At 39.0% G+C, this 24,514-nt stretch overlaps 1 protein-coding gene across 1 annotated transcript in view; it reads left to right on the plus strand.

Annotated features, from left to right (window-relative positions):
• Positions 1-24,514, plus strand: part of ACACA (acetyl-CoA carboxylase alpha) — a 233,868-nt gene that overhangs the window by 126,579 nt on the left and 82,775 nt on the right. Inside the window, 8 exon segments of the mRNA XM_059997545.1 lie at positions 3,040-3,096; positions 3,343-3,387; positions 9,984-10,025; positions 11,330-11,545; positions 13,247-13,402; positions 15,749-15,952; positions 20,508-20,663; positions 22,219-22,365. Coding sequence (XP_059853528.1) covers positions 3,040-3,096; positions 3,343-3,387; positions 9,984-10,025; positions 11,330-11,545; positions 13,247-13,402; positions 15,749-15,952; positions 20,508-20,663; positions 22,219-22,365 — 1,023 coding nt within the window.

Genomic DNA, 24,514 nt, shown 5'->3' on the forward strand with positions numbered 1-24,514 from the left:
AAAAATTTAATTCAGCAGTATAAACAATTAGTGCCATAGACATTCACATCATATAACGCTAATGGTTGATACCCAGGAAAAGATGGTAATTTTATGCTTAATGTGTGTCATAGCATTTTCCCCATGATGCTGTCACAGCACATGAACTGACTGTGGGATTGTGGTGAGGAAAGGTCCTTCCAGAGAAGTAAAAGTAGGAGTCATGCCTCGGAATTTTTCTTTAGAAGAGAAATCTAACTTCCTTCTTGCCCTTGACTCATGCATGACCACATAAAATTAACCTGAGACCAGTGACCAAGGTGACCTTACTTGGAAGAGTCCTAATGTTGTGCATGGCTACTAATGCTGTTGCTTGATGGAATAATCTGTGAGAGTTCCTTCCCAGGTTTTGAGGCACTAATTGATTGTTTTGACCTCAACTTTAGGCTTTTTATTACCCTCAGTTCTAAGTGACATATATCATCACACTTTGATTTAAAGAGGCAGTTTCTTCATTTTCACTATGTATATTTGTAACATTAATTGATGATAAGAAATTACCTTTTTCCTTTACTGGACTTGTAAACTGAGGCATAGAGAAACCCAGAGTCTGCCTGTGGCTGTTCAGTAGGGAAAGGGTAGACGGTGCCAACATTCCAAGCTTGAAGAAGCTATTTAGTGCATCACGTGCCGTGCTTACCCAGGCATATTAGGCATTTTCACCTACTTGTTGTGAAAAAAATATAAAAAAGGAAAGGAAGCAAAAGCAATTTTTAAAAAAGCTGAGGTGATAACTAGTTTTGTTTTTCACTTCATGATCATGCTCCTAGCAGTTTAGAAAAAGTTTTTTTTTTTTTAAGCACACATTAAACTATCAAATAGGTTGATCCAAATTGTCCAAATAATCTTCTAGTCCCAGCATGTCTTTTTTTCTCTCATAGAAATTAGGATCATATATTTGTAAATGACTTGTGGAGGAGATTGAAGCAGCCAGTGTAAATGGAGTTTCTCCAGGTGCTGACGCCTAATCGCTGGGTAATAGCTGTGGACTTGCTGTGAGACCCGCATTATTACAATGTAATCAGAATCCTGTTGCTCTGCTGTTATTGTCAGCCACTTGTGGAATTTTTAAAGCAATAACAATTTTGATTTTAAATTATGGCATTATTAAAGTTATTTTCTTCCCTGGCCAGAACATAGCTATTGATGCTTGTCTCTGAAGGACTTGGCTGTAGTGGAATTCTTTGTTGGTGTCAGAAGAAATGTTTCTGTTCCTTGGCACACTGAGAGTCAGAGAACCACCAACCGCCCCACCCCACCTCTTTCTTCCTCCCTCCCTCTCCCTTCCCTCCCTCCCTCCCTCCCTCCCTCCCTTCCTCCCTCCCTCCCTTCCTCCCTTCCTTCCTTCCTCCCTCCCTCCCTCCCTTCCTCCCTTCCTCCCTTTCTTTTCTTATACTACAAATACTTGGTTATTTACCCTAATGGGTATGATACCAATCTTTTTTTTTAAATTAATTAATTTATTTTTGGCTGCACTGGGTCTTCGTTGCTGCACGCAGGCTTTCTCTAGTTGTGGTGAGCAGGGGCTACTCTTTGTTGCGGTGCGCCGGCTTCTCATTGCATTGGCTTCTCTTGTTGCGGAGCACAGGCTCCAGGCACACAGGCTTCAGTAGTTGTGGCACATGGGCTCAGTAGTTGTGGCTCGCGGGCTCTAGAGCACAGGCTCAGTAGTTGTGTCGCATGGGCTTAGTTGCTCCGCAGCATGTGGGATCTTCTTGGACCAGGGATCGAACCCGTGTCCCCTGCATTGGCAGGCGGATTCTCAACCACTGTGCCACCAGGGAAGTCCCCCAATCATTTTTAAATGTAGTTAAACCAAAATTTATTTATATATGACCTGGGAATTTATTATTAGGAAATTAATTTTTTCCAGTTATCTTTTGCTTATCCTGTTAATTTTGTTACTAAGCAATGCCATAGTAAAAAAGGAAAAATAAGAAGAAATGGTCCAGGGATGTGCTTGTTTATGAGGGGTAGCCAAATTGGATTTAAAAACTATATAATATCAAGAAAGTTAAGAATTGGCTTATGGATATATCTCTCGGTTAAAGAATGTGATAAAATTAAAGTCCGGGTGTAGGTTGTGAAAGTCCACATATTTTTTCTATTTGTGTTATTCATGTATGTTTTCAGGTCATTCAGTGGGTGGGATTGCTTTTCTACTTGCTGCCATGTAGCCCCTCTTTATTAGGGACCTTTAAGAGCATGTCTTTTACTTAGCTCATTAATCTGTTTCTTTGTCTCTGCCTTTTGAGATGAGAGAGCAGTACAGGATAGAGGAAGGCTTAGAGCCAAAGGCCCAAGACTCACGTAAGGGGCTGTCTTGAAACTGCTGGTCTCTTCTAATATACTGCTTGCCTGTACCAAGCGGAAGTATGAATAATCACTAAATTTAAAAGCCTGTTAGACATTGTTTTTAACAACTTTTAAAGAGAATCTTTTTTAAAATACCTTCATATAAAGTAGGGAGGAAATGTTTTAGAGCTGAAAAGGTTAGGATTTGTTAGGTCGAATTCTGGGAATGCTGTATCAGATGGTAGGTGATGTCTATAGTCTAAGTAACAGTTTAGTACTTGAATTTTCCGTTTTATGGAATTTCTTCTTTTCCCTCTACCTGATTTCGTTTAGCTTCTATATCAGTATTGATCTTCACATTTAAATACAAGCCCACCAGTGTAATTTCTATAAGCAGAAATTGTGTTAAGATCTACCTTGATATGTATCAGTCCTTAGAGAATTTAGGTGGCCTCATGTGACCTTTTCTCCTCCAGAGTTCTCTTTCAGTTTTGTCCAGGTCAATATTTAAAACCTATTCTGTAAGTCTTATTCCCAGGAGCCAGGTTGAGATTTGTTTACGTGCAAATTTGAAGATACTGAGTCAAGACATAGATATCCAAAACAGCGCTTAGTGCAATCACAGCCTTCTGAGGACTGAATGGGCTAAAATTTAGGATGAATGGAGATCTCATCTAGCTTCTGTTTTTGCATGTTTGTTTGTAGAAAGCTACCCTGGTTGAGCATGGGATCCGGCGCCTTACTTTCCTGGTTGCACAAAAGGTATTGGCATGTGAATTATGCATCTCTTTAATATTTCTTATGCTGCTGCTAGAACTTTAAAAGTGAAAAATGGAATTATAATCATATGCTTACTTGTAGAATTTATGCAAAGAAATAACTGTTTTGGTATAAATTTAATCAAGAAAAAGCATTAAAGTCATCACCTTTTCCTCAATTGGTTTTTAATTTTATTACTAATTGCCCTCTTCTTCTGTTTTTCCTTCCTTTCTGTCTTTTATTTGAAAGGATTTCAGAAAACAGGTCAACTATGAGGTGGATCAGAGATTTCATGTAAGTAAGAGCAACAGTGGTGAAAGATTACTTACTGTTTTATCTGTTACCTGCTGATTATTTAGAAGGGCTGGTCTGATGTTCGGTCCCTCTTCTTTGAAAAAGTATTATAATGAATATTCCGTTCTTCTATAGCGTATTCAAACTAAAGGGTTTTTTTTTCTCCTCCTTTTCTACCCTATAATGAATTCTCAGTATATGTCTGAGAAATAGTTAAGAATGAGCACATGCATTTATCCAGACGAATAAGGTAGAAGCAGGAGCTAACTACTAATTTCTTCTGTGCACACAGCGAATCAGTAATCAAGGACTGCCAATTGTACTTGGGGTCTTGGCTTCTACCAAAGATGGATTCAAGTTCTGCTATTGAGAACTGTCAGTTCTGAAGAACAATCACTTATTATTTAAAATGCCTTAACAGAACCCAAGTTGGTGTTTTCATCTTACATTAATTCTAGGAGGAGGAAATAAATAAAAATTAAGTTGCTTTTTCTCCCATTTAACTGAATTAACTACTAATATTTATGAGTTTAAAATTTTTATTGAAAAATTTTAATAAAGAGAGCTAAGTTAATAGCCTGACATCTGAACTGTGGTGTATATGTGTATGGTCATACGCAATGTGATTATACCAGTGTGGTCAAAAATCCAGTTTGCAGTCAAGATGTCATTCTCCAGAATGGCTGATTGGAGTCACAATATTTCTTTAAAAATTGATCCTAATGTGGTGAAGTAAGACTCCAAAGGATATTAAGAAGTCTTAATATTTCTGATGAGAATTTTATTTTGTTTTGTTTTTAGCAATTAAGATGATTAAGTTAGTTTTCAAGCCCTGCTCGATGGCAATGATGAAGAGAACATTTGGGATGCTGGAAGGGACTTCCTAAGCTCAAGGACCTGTGTGTGATTGCTTTTATTGCCCTTTTGTTTATTAGGTCTCTAGCACTTGACATTTTGTTTTCCTTCTCACGGTTCACCTTGTTGGTCTAGTCTATAGAGAAACAAGAGAGCCTAGCCTGCAGGCTAAAGAGCTAGGATTTTCTAAAACGCTTTAGGAAATGTTGTGGACTCCACAATGCCCCTGTGTCATTGATGTCAGGAAATCAAGCAGAGTGCAGATATATATCAATCAATAACTGTAGATAGGAAACTGGAGGCAGTGGAGAAGTATGAGGAGCTTAAAGAGAACCCTGGGGCTTTAGGAAAAAAAATAAGGAGCTTAGAGAATAAAATTGATACTTGGGGATAGAGTATGAGAGCCCATGAATAAAAACTGTAGCTGGTAGATGCTGATCAGAACTCAGGTAGACATGCTGGATCTGGGAAGAGTATTGGGCTAGGTTCTTTAGTGTTAATGTGATTTTTTTTCTTTTGTAACTGACTTTGGAATAATGCATTATTCTGGGGAATAATACTGAATTTGTAAAATTGTTTTCCTTTTCCCTAATGGTTCAGACACAGTCTCTTTGTTTCTATAGCACATGAACTGGTTTTTTATAATAAGCATTCTATGATAAATTAAAACTCTCCACTAAAATTTTTTTAAAGCCAAAGCACTTAATTCTCACGGACATTGTTTTTTTTTGTTTTTGATACTTTCTATCTTTGAATCTATATCCTGTCCTAGAATACATCTATAGATTTAAAACATTTTTTCTCCCTGCTCTCTTAATATTTCTGGATTTAGGTTGAATAGGGACATGTCTAAGCAAAATCTGCTAGGAAATGAGCCCAGCAGGGGGTCTTTCTGGGACTTATCGTACGGTTTCTATTTGTAGTGGCATCAAATGGGAAATCAGTTAAATTATCAAGTGACTTGATTTGTCATAAGTGTAGGAAAGGTTGTTTTAGGACATAGAGAACATTAAGGTTTTAGGTATGGTCTGGATTTGCTCTGAAGAATTGGATGGCTGAGGAGTTGGGGTGTTTTTATGTTAGGCCCCTGAGAAATGATTAGCGGTTACACATGGGGCAAGGACAACTATTACTGAACTCTGGCCAGGATCTTCAATATCCAGGAATCCTTGGCAGGAGTTATACAAATCTGGGGCTCACTGTCCTGGTGCTGCTCTGAGTTCCTCTGCTGGTGGTAGCTTGAAGGACGCTTAGTCTCTGTCATGTCATCTTGTGTGCTTCGCCCATAGTTAGTATAGTGTGAAAAAGTGGAAGCTTTCTGGAAGTGTTAGAGATGAATCCCTTGACCTCTCTGGCTTCTTGGTAATCCAGTGTGATGTATGCAGCCTCCCCTGTTCTACACTGCGAAATCCCTATATTATTGAGTAGAAGAGGGAATGTGCGCAGGAAGGGGCAAGGAGAGGAGGACGGTTACCAAGTTTGGTTCAAGAACAACATTGGCTGGTGTGGAAGGAGGCAGCCGTGCTATTACATAATCATCGTCTCTCAGACTGCTTCAGAACCAGAAAAAGGCAAAAGAGGGCCAGACCGCATGGGGGTTCCTAGAGAGTGTGTTTATTGTTAGGTGTTTATTCACATGCCAGCGAAGGCTGGAATTATTTCCAAAACTTCATTGTTTAATCACCACAGTCCCCAAAGAGCTGTTCAGCTGAATGTCTGCCGCTGCCTAAGTCTCTTGGTTCTACGTGGAGACTGTTCTGAGCGGGCAGTAGTCACCAGCATTAAGGAGGCTTGGTGTTGAGTCTGTTTCCATAACCATCTAATTAAATCGAGTACCCATAATGGGACTTGCGTAATTGCTTAACATTGATTATTTAAACAGAAAGTTTGAGGAAAAACAAGTCTAGCCTTGTAAATATCTTCTTCATATTAAAAAAAAAAAAAATTGTAGCCTCGAAAGCAAAAGAAGAGGCTCTTTGAATTTCTGCAGCTATATAAGCTGCAGTTCTCTAGTTTTATGAGTATTGTCTTTATCCATTTCATTCACATTTCACATCTAGAATTCCAAAAAGTGCAGCAGAAGGTGTTTAATTGGAATATAAGTATTACTTCAGGAAGCTTTCCATATTTTTTCCAGCAAAGTTTTGTTAAGGATACTAAAATGCATATTTCTCGGATTTCTTACCCTTTGCCACCTAAACAAAGCATTAGGTCTAAACCACGTGATGAGATTCCAAATCACTTTTTCATCTGTAAGTTTCCTTTTGTTTCTTGTTTGTAAGATTTCATGAAATTTTAAAAAATTCTGCTGTAAATCACCTAGGAGATAATTGCAGTTTTACTGATTTTATGTGAGTGACTCCCACGTTAAACGTTTTGGATCGTTTGTGCCTGTAGGAAGAGCCCGCTATTGAAAACAGTTATCATGGTTAGTAGTTCATTTCTTTAAAAATAATTGATATGTCAATTATATCTCAATAAAGCTGGGGAAAAAATGGTAGTTCTGTTTGCTAGTGGATCAACTATTTGTTTTTCAGAAGGTTTGGTTTGAGATTTTGTTTTAATTACAGTCTATATAATTAGTTCTCAGTGTGTTGAGGTAAAAGAGAATTGCACCAGCAAGCTTCCAATTTCTTCATCTCATTAGGTTTTTAACACGATTATTAGTATCATAATCAGCTATGATGTTTTCTGTTGCAGGTTTTCACATTCTCTGATTTGCAGGGTGTCTTGATTGGCTAATTTAGGCAAATTATTTTGATTGTCCTGATGATGGTTGGCTGATTAGAACACAGCAGGGGTATAATTTCTTCCTGAGAAATGTTGCATTCTTTTGTTTTTTGGTACCAGCACACTAAGAGGGTTTTTATTTGTGTACATTCAATTATGATATTTGCCTATAACACTAGTAGAATGCCTGGAAAGCAATTACATTAGTGATGGAATAAGCATGAATGCTGTTAGTGGAAAAATTGGCCGTGTGAGGATGTGGTAGGATGAAGGAATTTATTAAAACTACAGAATCAGACTTTTGGATTTCTTCTTTTCTGTGTTTTCTGTATTTCTGTGATTTTTGAATGCGAAAAAAAAGTGACTTTCTATAAAAGTCCTCAGACTTCCCTATCTCTTGAAGAATTGTTCATTAATCCTGGTTTCCCGTTGCATGGAAGTTCTTGCCATCTTCTGTTCTGAATGCTTCATGCTAAATTGAGGACTTTACTGTGGAGCTAAAAATTTATTCAAAAGTTTAAGAACATTTGTTCATGTCATCTCATAACACCTTTTTTCTTTTTGGCTGTGTTACGTCTTCATTGCTGCACGGGGCTTTCTCTAGTTGCGGTGAGCAGGGGCTTCTCTTGTTGCGGAGCACGGGCTCTAGGCGCGCGGGCTTCAGTAGTTGCGGCACATGGGCTCAGTAGTTCTGGCGCACAGGCTTAGTTGCTCCGCGGCATATGGGACCTTCCCAGACCAGGAGTCGAACCTGTGTCCCCTGCATTGGCAGGCGGATTCTTAACCACTGTGCCACCAGAGGAGTCCTCATAACACCTTTTCTTAGCTAACCTTAATGAAAGTGATTTTTCCGATTGGTAGTCTTTGCCCACCTCTGCCAAGAATTCGTCAGTCTTTTTCATTATTTGTAGTAAAGATATTTATTTCCATTCACTTGTTTGCTTTTTGTGCCTTTCAGTTACTATACATTTTCTTAATTGCATTAGTAGTAAATAAAATGTTTCTTGCTTACTTTTGTTATGTTTTTGAAGGAAAATCATTTTGTTCCTACCACTGTACACACTTGAGTAAATGGTATACTAAATAACTATTTTAGTTAACTAATTAAAGTTATGGAGGAATAGAGGAGTGTGTGCTTGAAAGATTGTATCATTACTTTTCTTGACTTTTCTTTCAGAAAATTTCATGGAAGGACTTTGTTACCCTTCCTTTTTTGACTTGTGTTACTTTTTAGCTAATGCTCTGAAAGCCATACCTCTTGAGAATAAAACCAAAACAGAGACTGTATAAAGCCCTGAGCATGAAATCTGCTGACAGCTCAGCTCAACATCTTCCTGCTTAACCTTGAAGTCATCCCCATGCTCTTCATTATCATTCAGGGGGAATTAGAGAATTATTTAGGACAAAACACCATCAGTAAAAGATCAGTGCTGTGTAAATCCACTTTCAAAGGGCTTTTAAAGACCCAAGCCTGGACAAGTGGTTTCCCAGCCTTGCTCAACAAGCTCCTAGAAGCCTATTGAATGCCATTTTACAGTTAAAATGCCAAGGAAAATGTAAAAAGATTTATTAACTGTGCAAGCTTTAGTTAAGGTGAAGCCTAAGACCTGTGGAAAGTATTCAAGAAGTTCTCCATCAACTCAAGAGCCACAAGTTTTGCTTTGTTTTTTGCTTTTTTTCTTTAAAGTTTTAATTTCTGAGGTTTTTGTTTTTTGTCTCATGAAAGAGAAGTCCTCTAAATAAGGAATTTGGATTAAAATAAGAATAGAGAGACTTCCCTGATGGGAAGTAGTGAGGACTCCGCACTTCCACTGCAGGAGGCTCGGGTTCCGTCCCTGGTCAGGGAACTAATGTCCTACAAGCCGCATGGCACAGCTGGGGGTGGGGGTGGGGGGGGGAGGAGGCAGAGAGGGGAAGAATAGATAGGTGACACCCTACACTTAAGAGGTAGAGATGAAAGGGCACAGGCTCTGGCATTAGACAGACCCAAGTTCACCTTTGGGGGTCACAATACTTTCCTAAGAAGTTGTTGAGAGCATTCGGCGGTCAACACATGAGAGCGCCTGCCACCTACAAGGCTTTCAGTTCATGTTTCCTTCATGGTTCCTGAAGTTCATTGAGGGGTATGTAGGCAGCTAGTCCTGGTCTCTCTGCCTTGTACCAATAAGTGTTTGATTACATTGAACTCGTGATGAAGAAGATGCCTTAATAAAACCTCCTATAGAGGCAAATAGTAATGACTTGATTCCAGCACTGCCAGTAGAGCTTCCCATCCGAGAAACAGGGGTATTTGGTGTTAATAAGTTAGATTTCAGAAACTAATGGACTCTGCTAATTGAATTCATCTTTGTTAATTAATAAGGTTCTAGTAAATTGGTTGCTTTCTTGTGTGATGCCCTGCAAAAGAGCAGTAAGACCTAATGATTACACGTTCACTAGTTCCACCCCATTCTTTCCTATACATATAGTGGTATGAACCAAAGTAACATCTTGCGCTTTTCTTTGTCTTGAAATGTCATTGTTTAAACCTTTGAAATTATTGACTTAAGAGTGAATGAGGAAAAAAAACATGGATTGGGGATTCTATGCTGTCTGGCTAGTTTACATTTTAAGGGTTTCTTAAGGAGAAACTTGGGAAATCAGTCCAGTAACTGCTATTGCAGTGCTGCAGAATTCAGGTGTATTGGTCTTATTTGCCAGGTTCTGCCAAGAGCAACACCCAAGAAGACTTTTTCCACTTGGGAGATGAAAAAATACCTATTTTTTCTTTCCCTAGAAGAGGGTAGCTATTAAAGTTAGGTTAATAGTGTGGTGGTTCTCAAATTTGTAAGTGGGATCAAAGTGATGGTTACCCAGAGGATCGTGCATATTCCCCAGGCCAAGCCCAGGTAAGGAACATGTTTTCTAGGCACTTGTTTTCTAGATGCTTGACAGTTTCTGTACTATGTATTTATCCCCAAAGAGCCATATATATGAAGGACTGACACATTTCCCCCACTTCTTTAACACAGAGAGAATTCCCTAAGTTTTTCACATTCCGAGCAAGGGATAAGGTAAGAACTGATTTTTTTCCTCTTTTTTTTTTTTAATCTTTGTTTTTTCCTTAAAAGCCCAAGAGAAGCTTATCTTTGCCGTATTTCTTGCCATTCTCCTTCCTCTAATTGAACGTATGCTTCCCTTTGCCTTACATCTGTCTTAGAACTAATAAAGGCTCCCTTCTGAAAGAGTTTGGTTTAGGAAACAATCAAATGTATTGACCTACCCAAAGAAAGTGATAACTTTCAAAATCATCTCTATGCCTTAGGATAATCCTGATGATGTAATATTAAAGGGCTACTGTACTTAGTAGGATTATTCTTGTCACCCACAGACAGTTCGTTTATCCTCAAGTCTTGTTTATGAGCATTTGTTTTTCAATTTTAAAATATAAAATTTCAGACCATGTTGCTTTCTTCCTACTACCAGCTTATGTTTTTGGCTCTCTCTCTCCATTCACTCAATGGACATATACCCTTTACATGTCTAGTTTCAACAAAACATACAGTAAATGTCAATAAAACTTTTTAAAAAGGTAGGTAAATAATTATGTATGGATGTCTAGAGCCAAATATCTCTATTTTTAAAAATTGTATGATGTTTGTTTTCCAAGTATTTACTATGTCCTTTTTACTCTGCCAGAAATGATAAGAGTATAAGACCTGCCCGTAAGCGTTTTAGACTCGTTGGGTAAAACTGACCCGTAAGCGTTTTAGACTCGGGTAAAACTGAAATATTGGTATGTGAAATAGACATTAATGTGAAGCAGTCTGGTTTACTGTTTTAAAAAAATGAATTATGAAGGCTTTAAATGCTACAGGAAATCTGAGGGAATTGGTGGTTTTTGTTTGTTTTTAATGGAGAGCATCACCACTTGTAAAAGCATAAATGATGAAAGCTTGCAAAGTAAACAAGGACTTTAGTGCCTAATCCTATGTAAGCGCTAGCATTTTCCTTGTATGTAGCTCCTTTTTTTTTTTTTTTTTTTTTTTTTTTTTGCGGTACGCGGGCCTCTCACTTTTGTGGCCTCTCCCATTGCGGAGCAGAGGCTCCGGACGCGCAGGCTCAGCGGCCATGGCTCACAGGCCCAGCCGCTCTGTGGCACGCGGGCTCTTCCCGGACCGGGGCATGAACCTGTGTCCCCTGCATCGGCAGGCGGACTCTCAACCGCTGCGCCACCAGGGAAGCCCCTATGTAGCTCCTTTTTTGACTCATTGGCACATCATGGCTTATGTTTATATTTTTAAGCATCCCTTTTACATACACTTTCATAATATAATTTTGTAACTGCCTCCTGTAAGCTGTTTTTTCTTGCATTCAGTTTGAGGAAGATCGAATCTACCGTCACCTGGAGCCTGCCCTAGCTTTCCAGTTAGAGCTGAACCGGATGAGAAATTTTGACCTTACTGCCATCCCCTGTGCTAATCACAAGATGCACCTGTACCTTGGAGCAGCCAAGGTGGAAGTGGGCACAGAAGTGACAGACTACAGGTTCTTTGTCCGTGCAATCATCAGACATTCTGATCTGGTCACCAAGGTGGGTGCTGTACTTTAATGGGAAGTTATCCCTGAGGAAAGGGACAGAGAAACAGGCATGGGTCAAAATCAGGTTTTCCTCTTTGGAATCAAGGCTCTTGTTCCCTTTCATCCTACTCTCCAATAACCAGCAGAAGTCTGAGAGTCATTTCTCTCACAGAAGTAAATATTCCATGTAATGAAGGGCTTTTTCCCCCTTTAATTTGTTGTCTTGGTAATGGAAGCATGATAGTACTCGCTTGAGAAAATGAAAAAGCATGCTAACAGAGAAATCACAGGGAAGGTTAGATGATGATAGAGGATAAGGAGAAAAGTTAGAGGTGACCCCATCATAAACCTGTCTAGAGGTGGGGTGCTTTCTGTACATAGCAAGGTGCTTGCTGGTGTGTTAGTTGTTACTGCATCCTATAGCTATAACCTTTCTGCAGCTTTTCCTTTCTAAACAGATTTCCTTTCTAAACTGCTCTGTTTGCCATATGTGAGATATAACCCTAGTGGGGTTGCTGCTCTGGGGATGCCCAGCATCTCCACCTGTTGGAAGGAAAGGATACATAAGAGGCAGGAGGAAGGTCTGGCAGGTCTTTATCTGACCCTTGCCTGCCCCTGCTGCCTGTAGTCATTGGGTTGACCCTAGGGAGAAAGGTAATAACATCTGCAGCAGATGCCTTATGGCTTGTGACATGCTACTGCTTAAGTATGTAAAACAGCTGTTTCTTTTTTTTTTTAACATCTTTATTGGAGTATAATTGCTTTACAATGGTGTGTTAGTTTCTGCTTTATAACAAAGTGAATCAGTTATACGTATACATATGTCCCCATATCCCTTCCCTCATGCGTGTCCTTCCCACCCTCCCTATCCTACCCCTCTAGGTGGTCACAAAGCACCGAGCTGATCTCCCTGTGCTATGCGGCTGCTTCCCACTAGCTATCTATTTTTACGTTTGGTAGTATATATATGTCCATGCCACTGTCTCACTTTGTCCCAGCTTCCCCTTCCCCCTCCCCATATCCTCAAGTCCATTCTCTAGTATGCATCTTTATTCCCATCTTGCCCCTAGGTTCTTCTGATCATTTTTTTTTTCAGATTCCATATATTTGTGGTAGCATACGGTATTTATTTTTCTCTTTCTGACTTACTTCACTCTGTATGACACACTCTAGGTCCATCCACCTCACTACAGATAACTCAGTTTCGTTCCTTTTTATGGCTGAGTAATATTCCGTTGTATATATGTGCCACATCTTCTTTATCCATTCATCTGTTGATGGACACTTAGGTTGCTTCCATGTCCTGCCTATTGTAAGTAGAGCTGCAATGAACATTTTGGTACATGACTCTTTTTGAATTATGGTTTTCTCAGGGTATATGCCCAGTAGTGAGATTGCTGTGTTGTATGATAGTTCTATTTTTAGTTTTTAAGGAACCTCCACACTGTTCTCCATAGTGGCTGTATCAGTTTACATTCCCACCACCAGTGCAGGAGGGTTCCCTTTTCTCCACACCCTCTCCAGCATTTATTGTTTGTAGATTTTTTGATAATGGCCATTCTGACTGGTGTGAGATGATATCTCATTGTAGTTTTGATTTGCATTTCTCTAATGATTAATGATGTTGAGCATTCTTTCGTGTGTTTAACAGCTGTTTCTTTATTGCCTCTTTTAAAACACATTAATGTTGGTGGTGATTTTCTTTCCTGCATAGGAAGCTTCCTTTGAATATCTACAAAATGAAGGGGAGCGGCTGCTCCTAGAAGCCATGGATGAGTTGGAGGTCGCTTTTAATAATACAAATGTCCGGACTGACTGCAACCACATCTTCCTCAACTTTGTGCCTACAGTCATCATGGACCCTTCAAAGGTACATTTCTCCTTAGCTTCTCTGCCAGCACTCGCCAACACAAGCAGAGAGATTCATTCATATTTCTTTGCACTTGGACCTGGAAACAGGTACTCTCGGTCAGCTGATTGAACCCTTGATCTTTAAAGTTTACAGAATGGTTGTAGGACTGGGTTTCTGGGATGGTGTCAAAAATGTGCTATAACCATTGAAAGCAGACCCCCAAACTGAAGGTGGTACGATGTTAATAATGCTGGTCACTTATTTGCAGTAGAAAAATGCAAAACTTCTTCCTCTTCTTCTGTTGGTACCTGTTTTATGATATTTGCTGCGATAGCAGTCCTATTTTATTTAATTCCCTAGGATTTCTCATCTGGAATAACTAACTTTGCTATTATAGGGCATTTTGGCAAAATGACTGCTTCTTTTCACAGGTTACCCGGTGGCCTTAGGGAAGTAATACACCTTCCCAAAGTGTCTAACTTAGTTCTCTTTAGTATTTTTCCATGGAAAGAGAATTTGTTTGGTATGGAATTCCACATATATTTATGTATGTTTTCTTCCCTGAGGCTCTATTCTAAAATGCATTCCATGTAGTTTAAGGAAGGAAAACAAGGTGATTCTGTACTTGACCTTTTATCTCAGGTGTAATAAAGACAGGTTGCTCTCTGTTTCTGTTCTAACCTTTTCATGCTCTTTTGGAATTTGAATAGGAGAACCCTTTCTCCTATTGTAGGCATGGACTTTTGCTTTTTGAACTTAACATCTAAGACCTGAGAAATCGTTTTCTACTTTTTTTCTTCAAGACTCCAAACTACTGATTGGTTGCTTTGTCTGTCAGGAAAGCCAAGGACAGGACTACTCATTGAGTTTCATGAAGTCTCATCATCCAGTTTAAGTAAAGGTTCTCCTGAGCATTCTGGGACTGATGAAACTAGAAGACTTAAAACGTGCCCTGGACACTATATAACTATATATATTTGTAGATATGACCTATCATTTCTCAATGAGTTTTTGCTATCAGCCTCTCTGTTTCCACTCCAAACACTCATATGCCCTGGCTCTGTCTTTCTAATCATAGATAGCTGTCAATTTCCTGTATATAGAGATGTTGACTTTTGTTCCCTCGAAAAAAGAATGGATAGATATCTCTTGGTTAACAAGCAAGTGTGGGAATAGAGACGTTAACTCCTTGAAATCCATTCTAAGAGCAGAAAAAAACTACAAGGTAGCACACACTTCTGAAGAGCCACAAGAGAAGGGTGGTATGAAATTTTTTAAAAAGATGTTCTGGGCTTCCCTGGTGGCGCAGTGGTTGAGAGTCCACCTGCCGATGCAGGGGACGCGGGTTCGTGCCCTGGTCTGGGAAGATCCCACATGCCGTGGAGCGGCTAGGCCCGTGAGCCATGGCCACTGAGCCTGTGTGTCCGGAGCCTGTGTTCCACAACAGGAGAGACCACAACAGTGAGAGGCCCGCGTACCGCAAAAAAAAAAAAAGAAAAAAAAAAAGATGTTCTAAGAACTTGAGAAAGGATTTTAGAGAGATACTTAATTTAAGAAAACATTAATTTTGAGTAGTATGTCCTAGCTGCCTGTAGCGCTATTGGAAAAAAATTCTTTTTTGCTTTAGTATGTCAATAAGGAAAAATCACATCTAAGGCCATTTGGTTAAAATAACTCGCCAACCCCTGAAAACTAGGGGCACTAAGCTATCTTGATATAAAGCTTAGAGCAACGAGGGAACATCTGCCCCATCTACTTAAGTCCCAGTTGGACTTGGCAGTGACCAAGTTTCAGAGCTCTGTTTAGAGAGAACATTCTAGCACCACCTACAACTTGCCTTTCTTTAATTTGTGCAATTTACCAAGAAGCATATATTATAAAGTTTAATAAAATTGTATGGAAAAAAGCTCATGGTGGTAATTGCTATGCTGATTTAAGGTCCTGAAAGTGCAATGAAACATAGTTACTGTGCATATAAATGCTACTTAATAGCTGTTTAACTAGAGATTTTATTCTTATTTGGGGCTTTCTCTTAAATCCCATTTGTAATTTTAGATATCGCAGATCTTTGACATACAATATGAATATAATTGGGAAAGGGGAAGGGAGTTGCGCGGATTTGGGTGTCGTGAGCCAGAGAAAACCACTCAAATGCCAGGCCAGCATGAAATTGTCCCTGACTTGTTCTAAGCAAGAGTAGGGTTGGGGAGAAACTCTGTGACTTTTTGTAAGGAATGCATGGAGGACACATCTCCGGAAGCCAGCATCTTTTCCCATTCCTCCCTTCCCAAAGATGGGCAGACCCAAAACAGGTCCTAGTTACAAGGGATTTAAGTTTTGTGCTTGGCGTTGTGTTTGTGTCAGATTGAGGAGTCTGTGCGGAGCATGGTAATGCGCTATGGAAGTCGGCTGTGGAAGTTACGTGTCCTCCAGGCAGAACTGAAAATCAACATTCGCCTGACACCAACTGGAAAAGCAATTCCCATCCGCCTCTTCCTGACAAACGAGTCTGGCTATTACTTGGACATCAGCCTGTACAAGGAAGTGACTGACTCCAGGACCGCACAGGTACAGTAGTCAAGCAGGCTCCTCAAAGTTTTGACTTGGTCCTAGAGAGAAGCCACTTGTCCTTGTTACAGAAAGACCCAAACTCACAAATCCCATTGTTTCACCTAGTGGGGTTATCCTCTCTTAGCTTAAAGGGTTGCATGAATTTGAAACACTTCATTTGCCCCATAAGATGTGCCACTGTCCTAATCATGGATGTTATGAGACCCTGAACCTTTTGTCATGTATTGGTGAGCCCTACAGGTGCCAAGTGAACCCGACTCCACAGGTAACTGTGCAGTTCAGGGCTCTGTTTTAGAGGGCTCTTGGGCTACTTGAGCAGTCTTGTCTTTTCTGATCTGATTTGTCCTTGTTCCCATTTTCAGCCTATTTAGACCACTCATTGGCAAGTAAAGGAAGGGGAGTTGTTGAAATGTGAAATATCTCAAAGAAGGAAAGTTTCAACGTAATATAGTAATAGCTTTAGCAATATCAAGCAGTGACTTTATCTTATTTACCCTTTATTCCATTTACATACATTATCTTTCCTTCAAAGAGTTCAGAGTATCATATATCTATAAAAGAGCAAAGTGGCAAACTTTAACCCATTTTTTTCAGATAGAAAAATTGAGAATATGAAAATGGAAAGTGACTTTCTAAGTAGATTGGTTCTGTGATAACAAAGAATTCCCTTTTAATCTGTTTTACCACCTTGGTTTCTCAATATTTGGGCCATTTGCTATGATACAGGATTTAGGTCAGTTCACCGTTGCTCACATCTTTTTAAGAACTGGGATGTTAATTGTAGGTCTCTGGCCTGAACTTGGGAAGTGCCTCTCTTCTCATTAAAGGATGAACTTGCTCCTTTGTATGTGTACACAAAGGTCTCATTCTGTTCTATGCATTGGGTGACAGAAAGAGATTATGTGTCTCTTGTTTTTATATATGGCCTTTTAAATCTGGGAACAGCAGTAAGAAAAGATATTTTTTGCCGGTGTTTTGAAGATGAAAATTCTAGGTTTGGACAGTTGTCAGAGCGACCTTTCATTTTGTGCTTTGATTCCCAGTTAGATGGTCAGAGAAACCTATCACGTGAGAAGTGAACAGTTAAAACAGAGAGAAAGTGTGCACAAGAGTGCAAGGGGTGAGCAAGAGAAAGAGTATTCAATAATTTTTTGCTGCATTTGATGTTTTCAGGACAACCTTAAAGACATTTTCAGTCAAAGCTTTCCATGGGCAGGGATGTTTTTAATTAACTTCTGCAGTGGCTTCAAGGCAGATCTATTCTTGTGAAAAATAAGATGGCCACTTGAGATTTTAATGTTTTTGATAAATACGTTTGTTCTTCATAACTATTCCCCCCGCCTTTCTTTTGTTAGAAAGCTCTTAGATTTCCCTCATGCTGGGTAGTTGTGACACAGGGGCATGAAAGGAGCAGATGCCTTCAATCAGGGCTTAGTACTGTGCCTGGCACAAAATAAGCACTCACTAAGTATCTGAAAGAATGAATGAGCTGCCTTTAGCCTGAGGGAGCACCCCTCTTCCCATGGGTCTGGCACGTTTAGTAAGCCCTGAAGGAAGGGGGTCTCCCTGAGGCTCTTCAGTTGAGATTCAACAGCCATTGCCGAGCGTGAACTCAAGCCCACGACTAGAGGAGGGAGACCACAAAAGGAACAGCTTCTAACTCAGTTCTGGCACCCTGAAAGCCTCCTTGATGCTTCTTGCCAATTTGTCTTTTCCCTTTCTTTGCTCTAGTGCGTCATTATATGAATTTAAAACAATATAGAACCATGGGTATCATTCATTCATTTGTTCATTAATTTAACATTTATTGACCACGTATAATGTACCAAGCAGTGGATACAAAGATTAAAAAGTGGTCTCTCTTCTCAAGAAATTTACCTCATGATGGAAGAAGGTGGATAATTAGTTTCTCTCTTGTATGATTATGATTTGTGCCATCATAAGTAAGTACCAGGCTCTAAGGGAGCAGATTAGAAGGGATCAGAGATTGTTTTGCAAGAGAAGCCCTTTTGATGGCCTCTGGTGAAAAGTGTGTGATAAATAAAATGTGTACCTGTTTTCATGAACTTGTAAAACATATACTTTACCAGTTTTAATTACTATGGCCATTATAGTAGAAAATGGAATTAACATAGACAACGTAGATAGATAAGTGACCATTCAGAGGCCTCCAGTGCTGTCCATTGCTATCAACCTCTTGCTCCAGAATAATTTTTTATTCTTTCTGCCAACAAGGAGCAAGGTTGACTGGCTTGAGTTTCAGATTGTCTTATTTCCCTTGTATAGTCTTTGTGGAATTAGCTGTAGTGAACACTGATGTCAGGCAGTCATAGTAGAGAGATCTGAGTAATCCACTGCATAAATCAGTTGATTTCCAATGTGTAGTGTAAGAGGGAAATATACATTTCAAAATCAACTTTGTTGAGATAGAACTTACATGTAATAAAATGCACTCATTTTATGTGTGCAGTTTAATTCATTGTGAAATTGCACACACCTGTGTAACTACCATCACAGTCATGATAGAGAACCCTTGACACCCTCAAAAGTTTTCTTATTCTCCTTTGCAGCCCCAGCCCTAGGCATCCACTGATCTGTTTTCTATTATTATAGTTTTGCCTGTCCTAGAATTTCATGTAAATGAAATTAGACAATAGGTACTATTTTGTGTCTGGCTTCTTTTGCTCAGCATAGTGTTTTTGAGATTCATCCATGTTGCATGGATTATGGGTATGTTCTTTTTCATTGCTGAGTAGTGTTCCATTTTGTGAATATACCAAAATTTTTATATCCATTCACCTGTCAATGGACCTTTGAGGCTTTATTTTTCCAGTTTGGGCTATTCTGAGTAAAGCTGCTGTGAACATTCATTTACAAATATTTGTGTAGATATGTTTTCATTTCTCTCGAGTAAATATATGAGTATAATTATTGAGTCATAGTAAGTGTATGTTTAATTTTATAAGAAACTGCCAAACTGTTTGCCAAAGAGGTTGTACCATTTTAAATTCCCACCAGCAGTGAAAGTACCTACAGTTATATTGCTTAAATGACCAGCCTGACTTTATTCCAGACCTTGCAAAACTGTACCTACCTTTCTATCTAATAGAAAGATAAGACCTATAGGTATGTGCTTGGAATGTAGTTCCAAGAACCTACTGCTTTGGCTCCTTTTTTTCTTATTTTGATTTGGGTTATCTCCTCTTAAGTCCAGTTTTCACATACTAACACCCTGGCCTCACGTAACACTTTGAATCTCTTGAAACATTACTATTTCTACCTCTCACATTACTAAGACAATGCTAATTCTACCTCCCACCTGGTGACTTTCTTCATTGGTCATGTGCAAGAGGATTGGGAGCTCCATTCTGGTGGGCTTTAAGCAGCCCAAGACAAGTTTTGCCCAGAATAGGACCTGATTAACAAGTCAGTAGAACACATTTGTTCCTCTGATCTAAAGGGCTAAGCATTCACTTAACTGAACTGTACCCAGGATATAGGAGAGTACTTAATTCTCTTCTAATGCCTGTTTAGCAGATCTGCAAATCTATTCATTAGTGGTAGACTTAAGGCCTGAACAAGTATGTGGGTATATACACATACCCTCACATCCCAATCTGCATTTGTATTCACTGCATTGGGAATCTATGTTTTGTGTATTCATGCATAAAGTGCCTAGTTTAGTGTCATACAACCTCTGGGCACTCAATAAATATTAATTGAATTGAAATAATGGCATCCCTTATAAATATTCATAAGCAAATAAAACTGTCTAAATATATGAAATACGAAATACTCTTCTAGAAATATTTGAGTTAAAATAATTAAAAACTGGTGTAGTGATTTTATTATGTGACAATATAGGTATTGCAGGAGCTATTCACTAGTTGTAGACAGAGTATACTGGGGGAAATATGTATGTATATTTTATATATATATTTTAATAAATTTTTTTTTCTTTTTTACTATAGCCTATGTCTTATGAGCTAACAAGAATTAGCTAGCTAGATGGATGGATGAAATCCATTTGTGTCAGAAATTTTTGAAGCCTTTATATAGCTAATCGTACTTATGAAGCACCTTCTAATCAAATAGACTAAAGTGTAGGTGACCTGGTAGAGCCTCAACCTGGCCTTCTACCACTGGGGAAAGAACAGAATTCTCTTTAGTGCTTAGCTGTTCCTCAACTTAAATACTAGAACTGCTTAGCTGGTTAGTTGACATGCTTTGTTTTTGAATATATGGGATTCAAGTCACTTTAGAAGGCAAGCATTGTCAGTCTGTCTCTGAAATGTGAAACTTACACTGTGCTTTCTTGTTGATTTCAAAAGTATGATGTGTGGTTGGTTACATACCATCTTTTGGAGTTGGTTAATCTGTAGAGAGGTGAGAGCACCATGTACCCAATGTTAAGCGGCATATCTTAGCTACTCAACCCACCAAAAATGTGTTTCAAGAAATAACATTTGTGAAGAAAAGTCCCTCTAGGCAGCTGATCTGACATTTTCCCCCTGTCTTTTAACTCCCCATGCCATCCTCTTTTTTCCTGCAGATCATGTTTCAGGCATACGGAGACAAACAGGGACCATTACATGGAATGTTAATCAACACTCCATATGTGACCAAAGACCTGCTTCAATCAAAGAGGTTCCAGGCACAGTCCTTAGGGACAACATACATATATGATATCCCAGAGATGTTTCGGCAGGTAAAGGTGGCTAACGGTGGGGGAGATCTGACATGTGCCAAAGAGGCAAGATTTTTCCTGAATTTTCATCAGATGCAGCTTAGACTGGAATAGGGCGCTTCCAAAAGGCAGGAAATATCTTGACACTGTTCTCACTTCTATCTCTTTTGGGATTGTGACTGCCGACTCAGATGTTGGGTGGTTCTTTATGAATTAACAGGAAGAATGGTGAGAATAGAGGCCTCTGTTGAGTAGAAAAGAGTAAACTGAGACCACATGCCTGCAATGGTAGTTTACGATGACCGGTGTAAGGAGTTACATTTAGGTGTCTATTTCCAAAGCCTATATTCAAATCAAAAAGAGATTTGAAACTCGAGTTCTCGTTTTCCTATTTTCCAAGATAACCCAGGTCTCTAACTGATAACCTAGGTTAATATGATGAGAATCAATGTATAACATATACAAATAGATATAGAGTTCGTGGTACACAGTTTAAATTATCAGTTCTTTTGTGGGAGATTTATTATAGCTGAATAAAAACTAGTGTATCGAAAGAATACTGAATTTGTCCTTAAAAAAATCTGTGAACATAGGATTTTTCCAAGTCTCCTAGTCAAAAATACCATTGTTACCACATTTGAATTTTAATAAAGTAATACATGCGGTCTTAGTAAATAGTCTTTCTGTACTTCCTGTATTATTCAGAAATACAAGAGATTTCCTTTATGTAACCATTTGTTTACAAGGTCTCTCCCTTGAAACATAGCTGCCTTCGTTCAGTATTACCGGCGTTGTTAGCCTAGAAGTTGAGTGTTGATTCTGTTCCCCAGTGCCAGTGCCATAAAGAGAAATCACATCCTATATAATTCTTCCTATAGAATAGACATAAACACAGTGATTTGGACTTGTAAGTATGAATGAGTCATATTGGTTTGAAATGTTGCTTTGAGGCAAGCCAAGAAACAACTAAACTAGTTCCCACTTCATGCAGCAATATTTTTGGTAACATGAAGTTGGGAGTGGAAATTGAAATGGTTTTAAAATGATAGGTGTGTCTCTCTGTTTTCTCAAATTTGAGCAGACTTGATTTGCACATTTACAGTCATACACCTCTAGTGAGCTAATTCCCGTGTATGGGCCTGTAGCTTTGAAAAGATACTAGAAAGAGGATGCTTCCCCTGAACCTCTAGTAGAAACTCTATTCTTGTGTTCTTGGGTTTACTTTGTATTAGCTGAGTGTCATGTCACTTTCCTGGTTATTCTTCTGTAGCCAAGTTTCTCTAGGATTTCTCTTTTTTAAAGAGGGACTGATTCATTCTGATTCATGATCACTCAGTAGTTTGATGTTGTTGGAAAAGTGCCTGATTTTTGGCATGTAAAAAACATTATGTTAAAGACAATTACAAATCTATTTCAACTGAGAATGAGAGCTCTAGAATTTGGTCTAACGTTTAGACACTCAGCAGAACATTTGGAAAAGAAAGAGCAAAACTAGACTGACGATATTTTAATATTTATTTTGTTCATGTTGAAATGCTAATTGTTACTGATTAGTCAAACTTTTCTCCTCCTTTAGTCCCTGATCAAACTCTGGGAGTCTATGTCCACTCAAGCATTCCTTCCATCACCCCCTCTGCCTTCAGACATGCTGACGTACACTGAGCTTGTGTTGGATGATCAAGGTCAACTGGTCCACATGAACAGGCTTCCAGGAGGAAATGAGGCAAGTAGTTGCGTCCCCCTCTCCCCTTTCTTATCTTTGTGCCCACTAGTACCAGCTTTCCATGGGAGTGGTCATTAAATAGTATTAAGATCTGAGTAGCATAGGCAGCATAGTAGTCCTATTGGTAGAAATAGTAGTCCTGTTGGTAGAATTCTTTAGCCAGAGAACATTGACTGGATAGCAAGGAATTATCAGTAGTTTTTTAAGTGTGATAATGGTATTACATGTTTTTAAAATGCTATTACAATTTTGCTTTTTAAAAAAGTATTGTTTTCTGTTAGAGATACATACTAAAATAGTTATAGATAAAATGATCTAATCTCTAGGATTTGCTTCAGAATAATGAGGGGGTGTGAATGTGGGAGTACAGGTGAAATAGGATTGAACATGAGTTTGTTAACTGAAGCAAGGTGATAGATACATAGGACTAGATTATTTTCTCTATTTTTGTATATGTTTGAAATTTTGAGAGTTTTCTATAATAAAAGCATTTAGAATGTTTCTTGATGTTTTTCCTTATTTGGATACTTACTTTGCATACTGGTGTACAGTTTTTGATATGTTTTTTCGTGCTCAGGTAGTTTCATCTGGTACTGTCGTGAGCATGGTAAATATTTTCTTCTTAAAGGGGCCCAATCAGAACCAGGGGTTTAAACATAAAAGGAGGTAACAGAGAACCCGTGTCTGACGGTTATCCAGGAGTGCCTTTTCTAGCTTTGGATTCCTTTCTCCTGTAGTACACTGTTAATGATGTAAAGTCGTATTCTGCCCTATACCCCACATCCTCCTCAGTGCACTGAGATTCTTCCTGAGTCTAACTATGCTTCTAATGTACAGTTATAACAACAGTGATAACAACAGTAATAAGCCTAAAATGAGATATGTTTTTATTTTAACCTTAGATGTAATCCCTAGATAAATCTCATTCTTAGAAGGAGTAATCTCTATCTGAGTGTTCACCATAAACAGACTGGGTAGACCTTTGGGGATAAATGCAATTTTTTCCCATTTTATGCAATATCTTTTTCAAAAAAATTTCCTATATGTACAAGGTGCGTGGTTGTTCAGCAGGTACACCAGTGGCTGCCAAAAGTAGATGGTTTGGTATTAAGATGGATGCAAGCATTGGACCCGATGGAGAGTATCAGACTTGTAGGAGTTCTTCTAATCTAATAGCAAAGGCGAGAGGCTGGGGAGAAAGGGTGCGTAGAATTTTGACGAGAGTAGGTGTCTGTATACTCATTAACACACAAAGTTGCAGCAGAGGTTTATGCCACTGTGTGTAGCATCTACTTAGTGAACCCCTCAGCAGCAAAGAAAAGCTTCATTGTGCTAGACTTAAATTCTGATTCATTGAACAGTGGAGTCTTCAGGAGTGGAAGGCACCCTTGTGAACAGGGGACTGCGAGAAAAACGCTTTTAACTAATGTAATTAAAACACAAAATGAGATTTTTGGCCACGTGAAAGCTAGCTGCAGTGCTGTGTGAAACCTCTTGCCATGATCTTTCTGTCCTGCTTTCTCTCTGCTCTCATTCTGTTTGAGCGAATGGAGACTAGGGGAATAGTGAAGTCCCAGAGGGACAGAGCTCTGTTCTTGCTGAAATTACAAGCACAGAGCTGCCTGGGCATGAACATGTAGTGTTTACTCTGCCAGTATGAATACAAATAGTCTTATTATACGGGACTCTGTACCCAAAGACCACACACACACACACACACACACACACACACACACACACACACACGAATTAAAAAAAAATTAAAGGTTTTTTTTAACCCTTTTAAGACCCAACAAACCTTGGTGCAAAAGGATGTCTTAAACAGCAGCATAGGACTAGGGCTATGAGTAGTAGCGTCAATACAGGGACCACATGTTTTCCTTTGCCCAATGCTTTAATAATAATCTTGAAATCTAGAAATCTAATAGTATTTGGAATTTTTTTTGCTTTTCGTCAGTTCTTACTTTCTTCTTGTCCTCCTCTTTTCCCTCCTTAGTTGCCTGTTTTCTTTGTTCTCTTTTCCTTTCCTTCAAATGGTTGACTAGGATTGAAGCTAAGTGTCAGCTTGCTGTTTCTGAGTCTTTGAGCTCAGGAGGAGTGAGACTGATTTCTTTTGTGAGCACTTAGTGACTAATGCCCGGCATGGCTG

This window comes from Delphinus delphis, chromosome 19, assembly GCF_949987515.2.
Source record: "Delphinus delphis chromosome 19, mDelDel1.2, whole genome shotgun sequence".
Classification (NCBI taxonomy): Eukaryota; Metazoa; Chordata; class Mammalia; order Artiodactyla; family Delphinidae; genus Delphinus; species Delphinus delphis.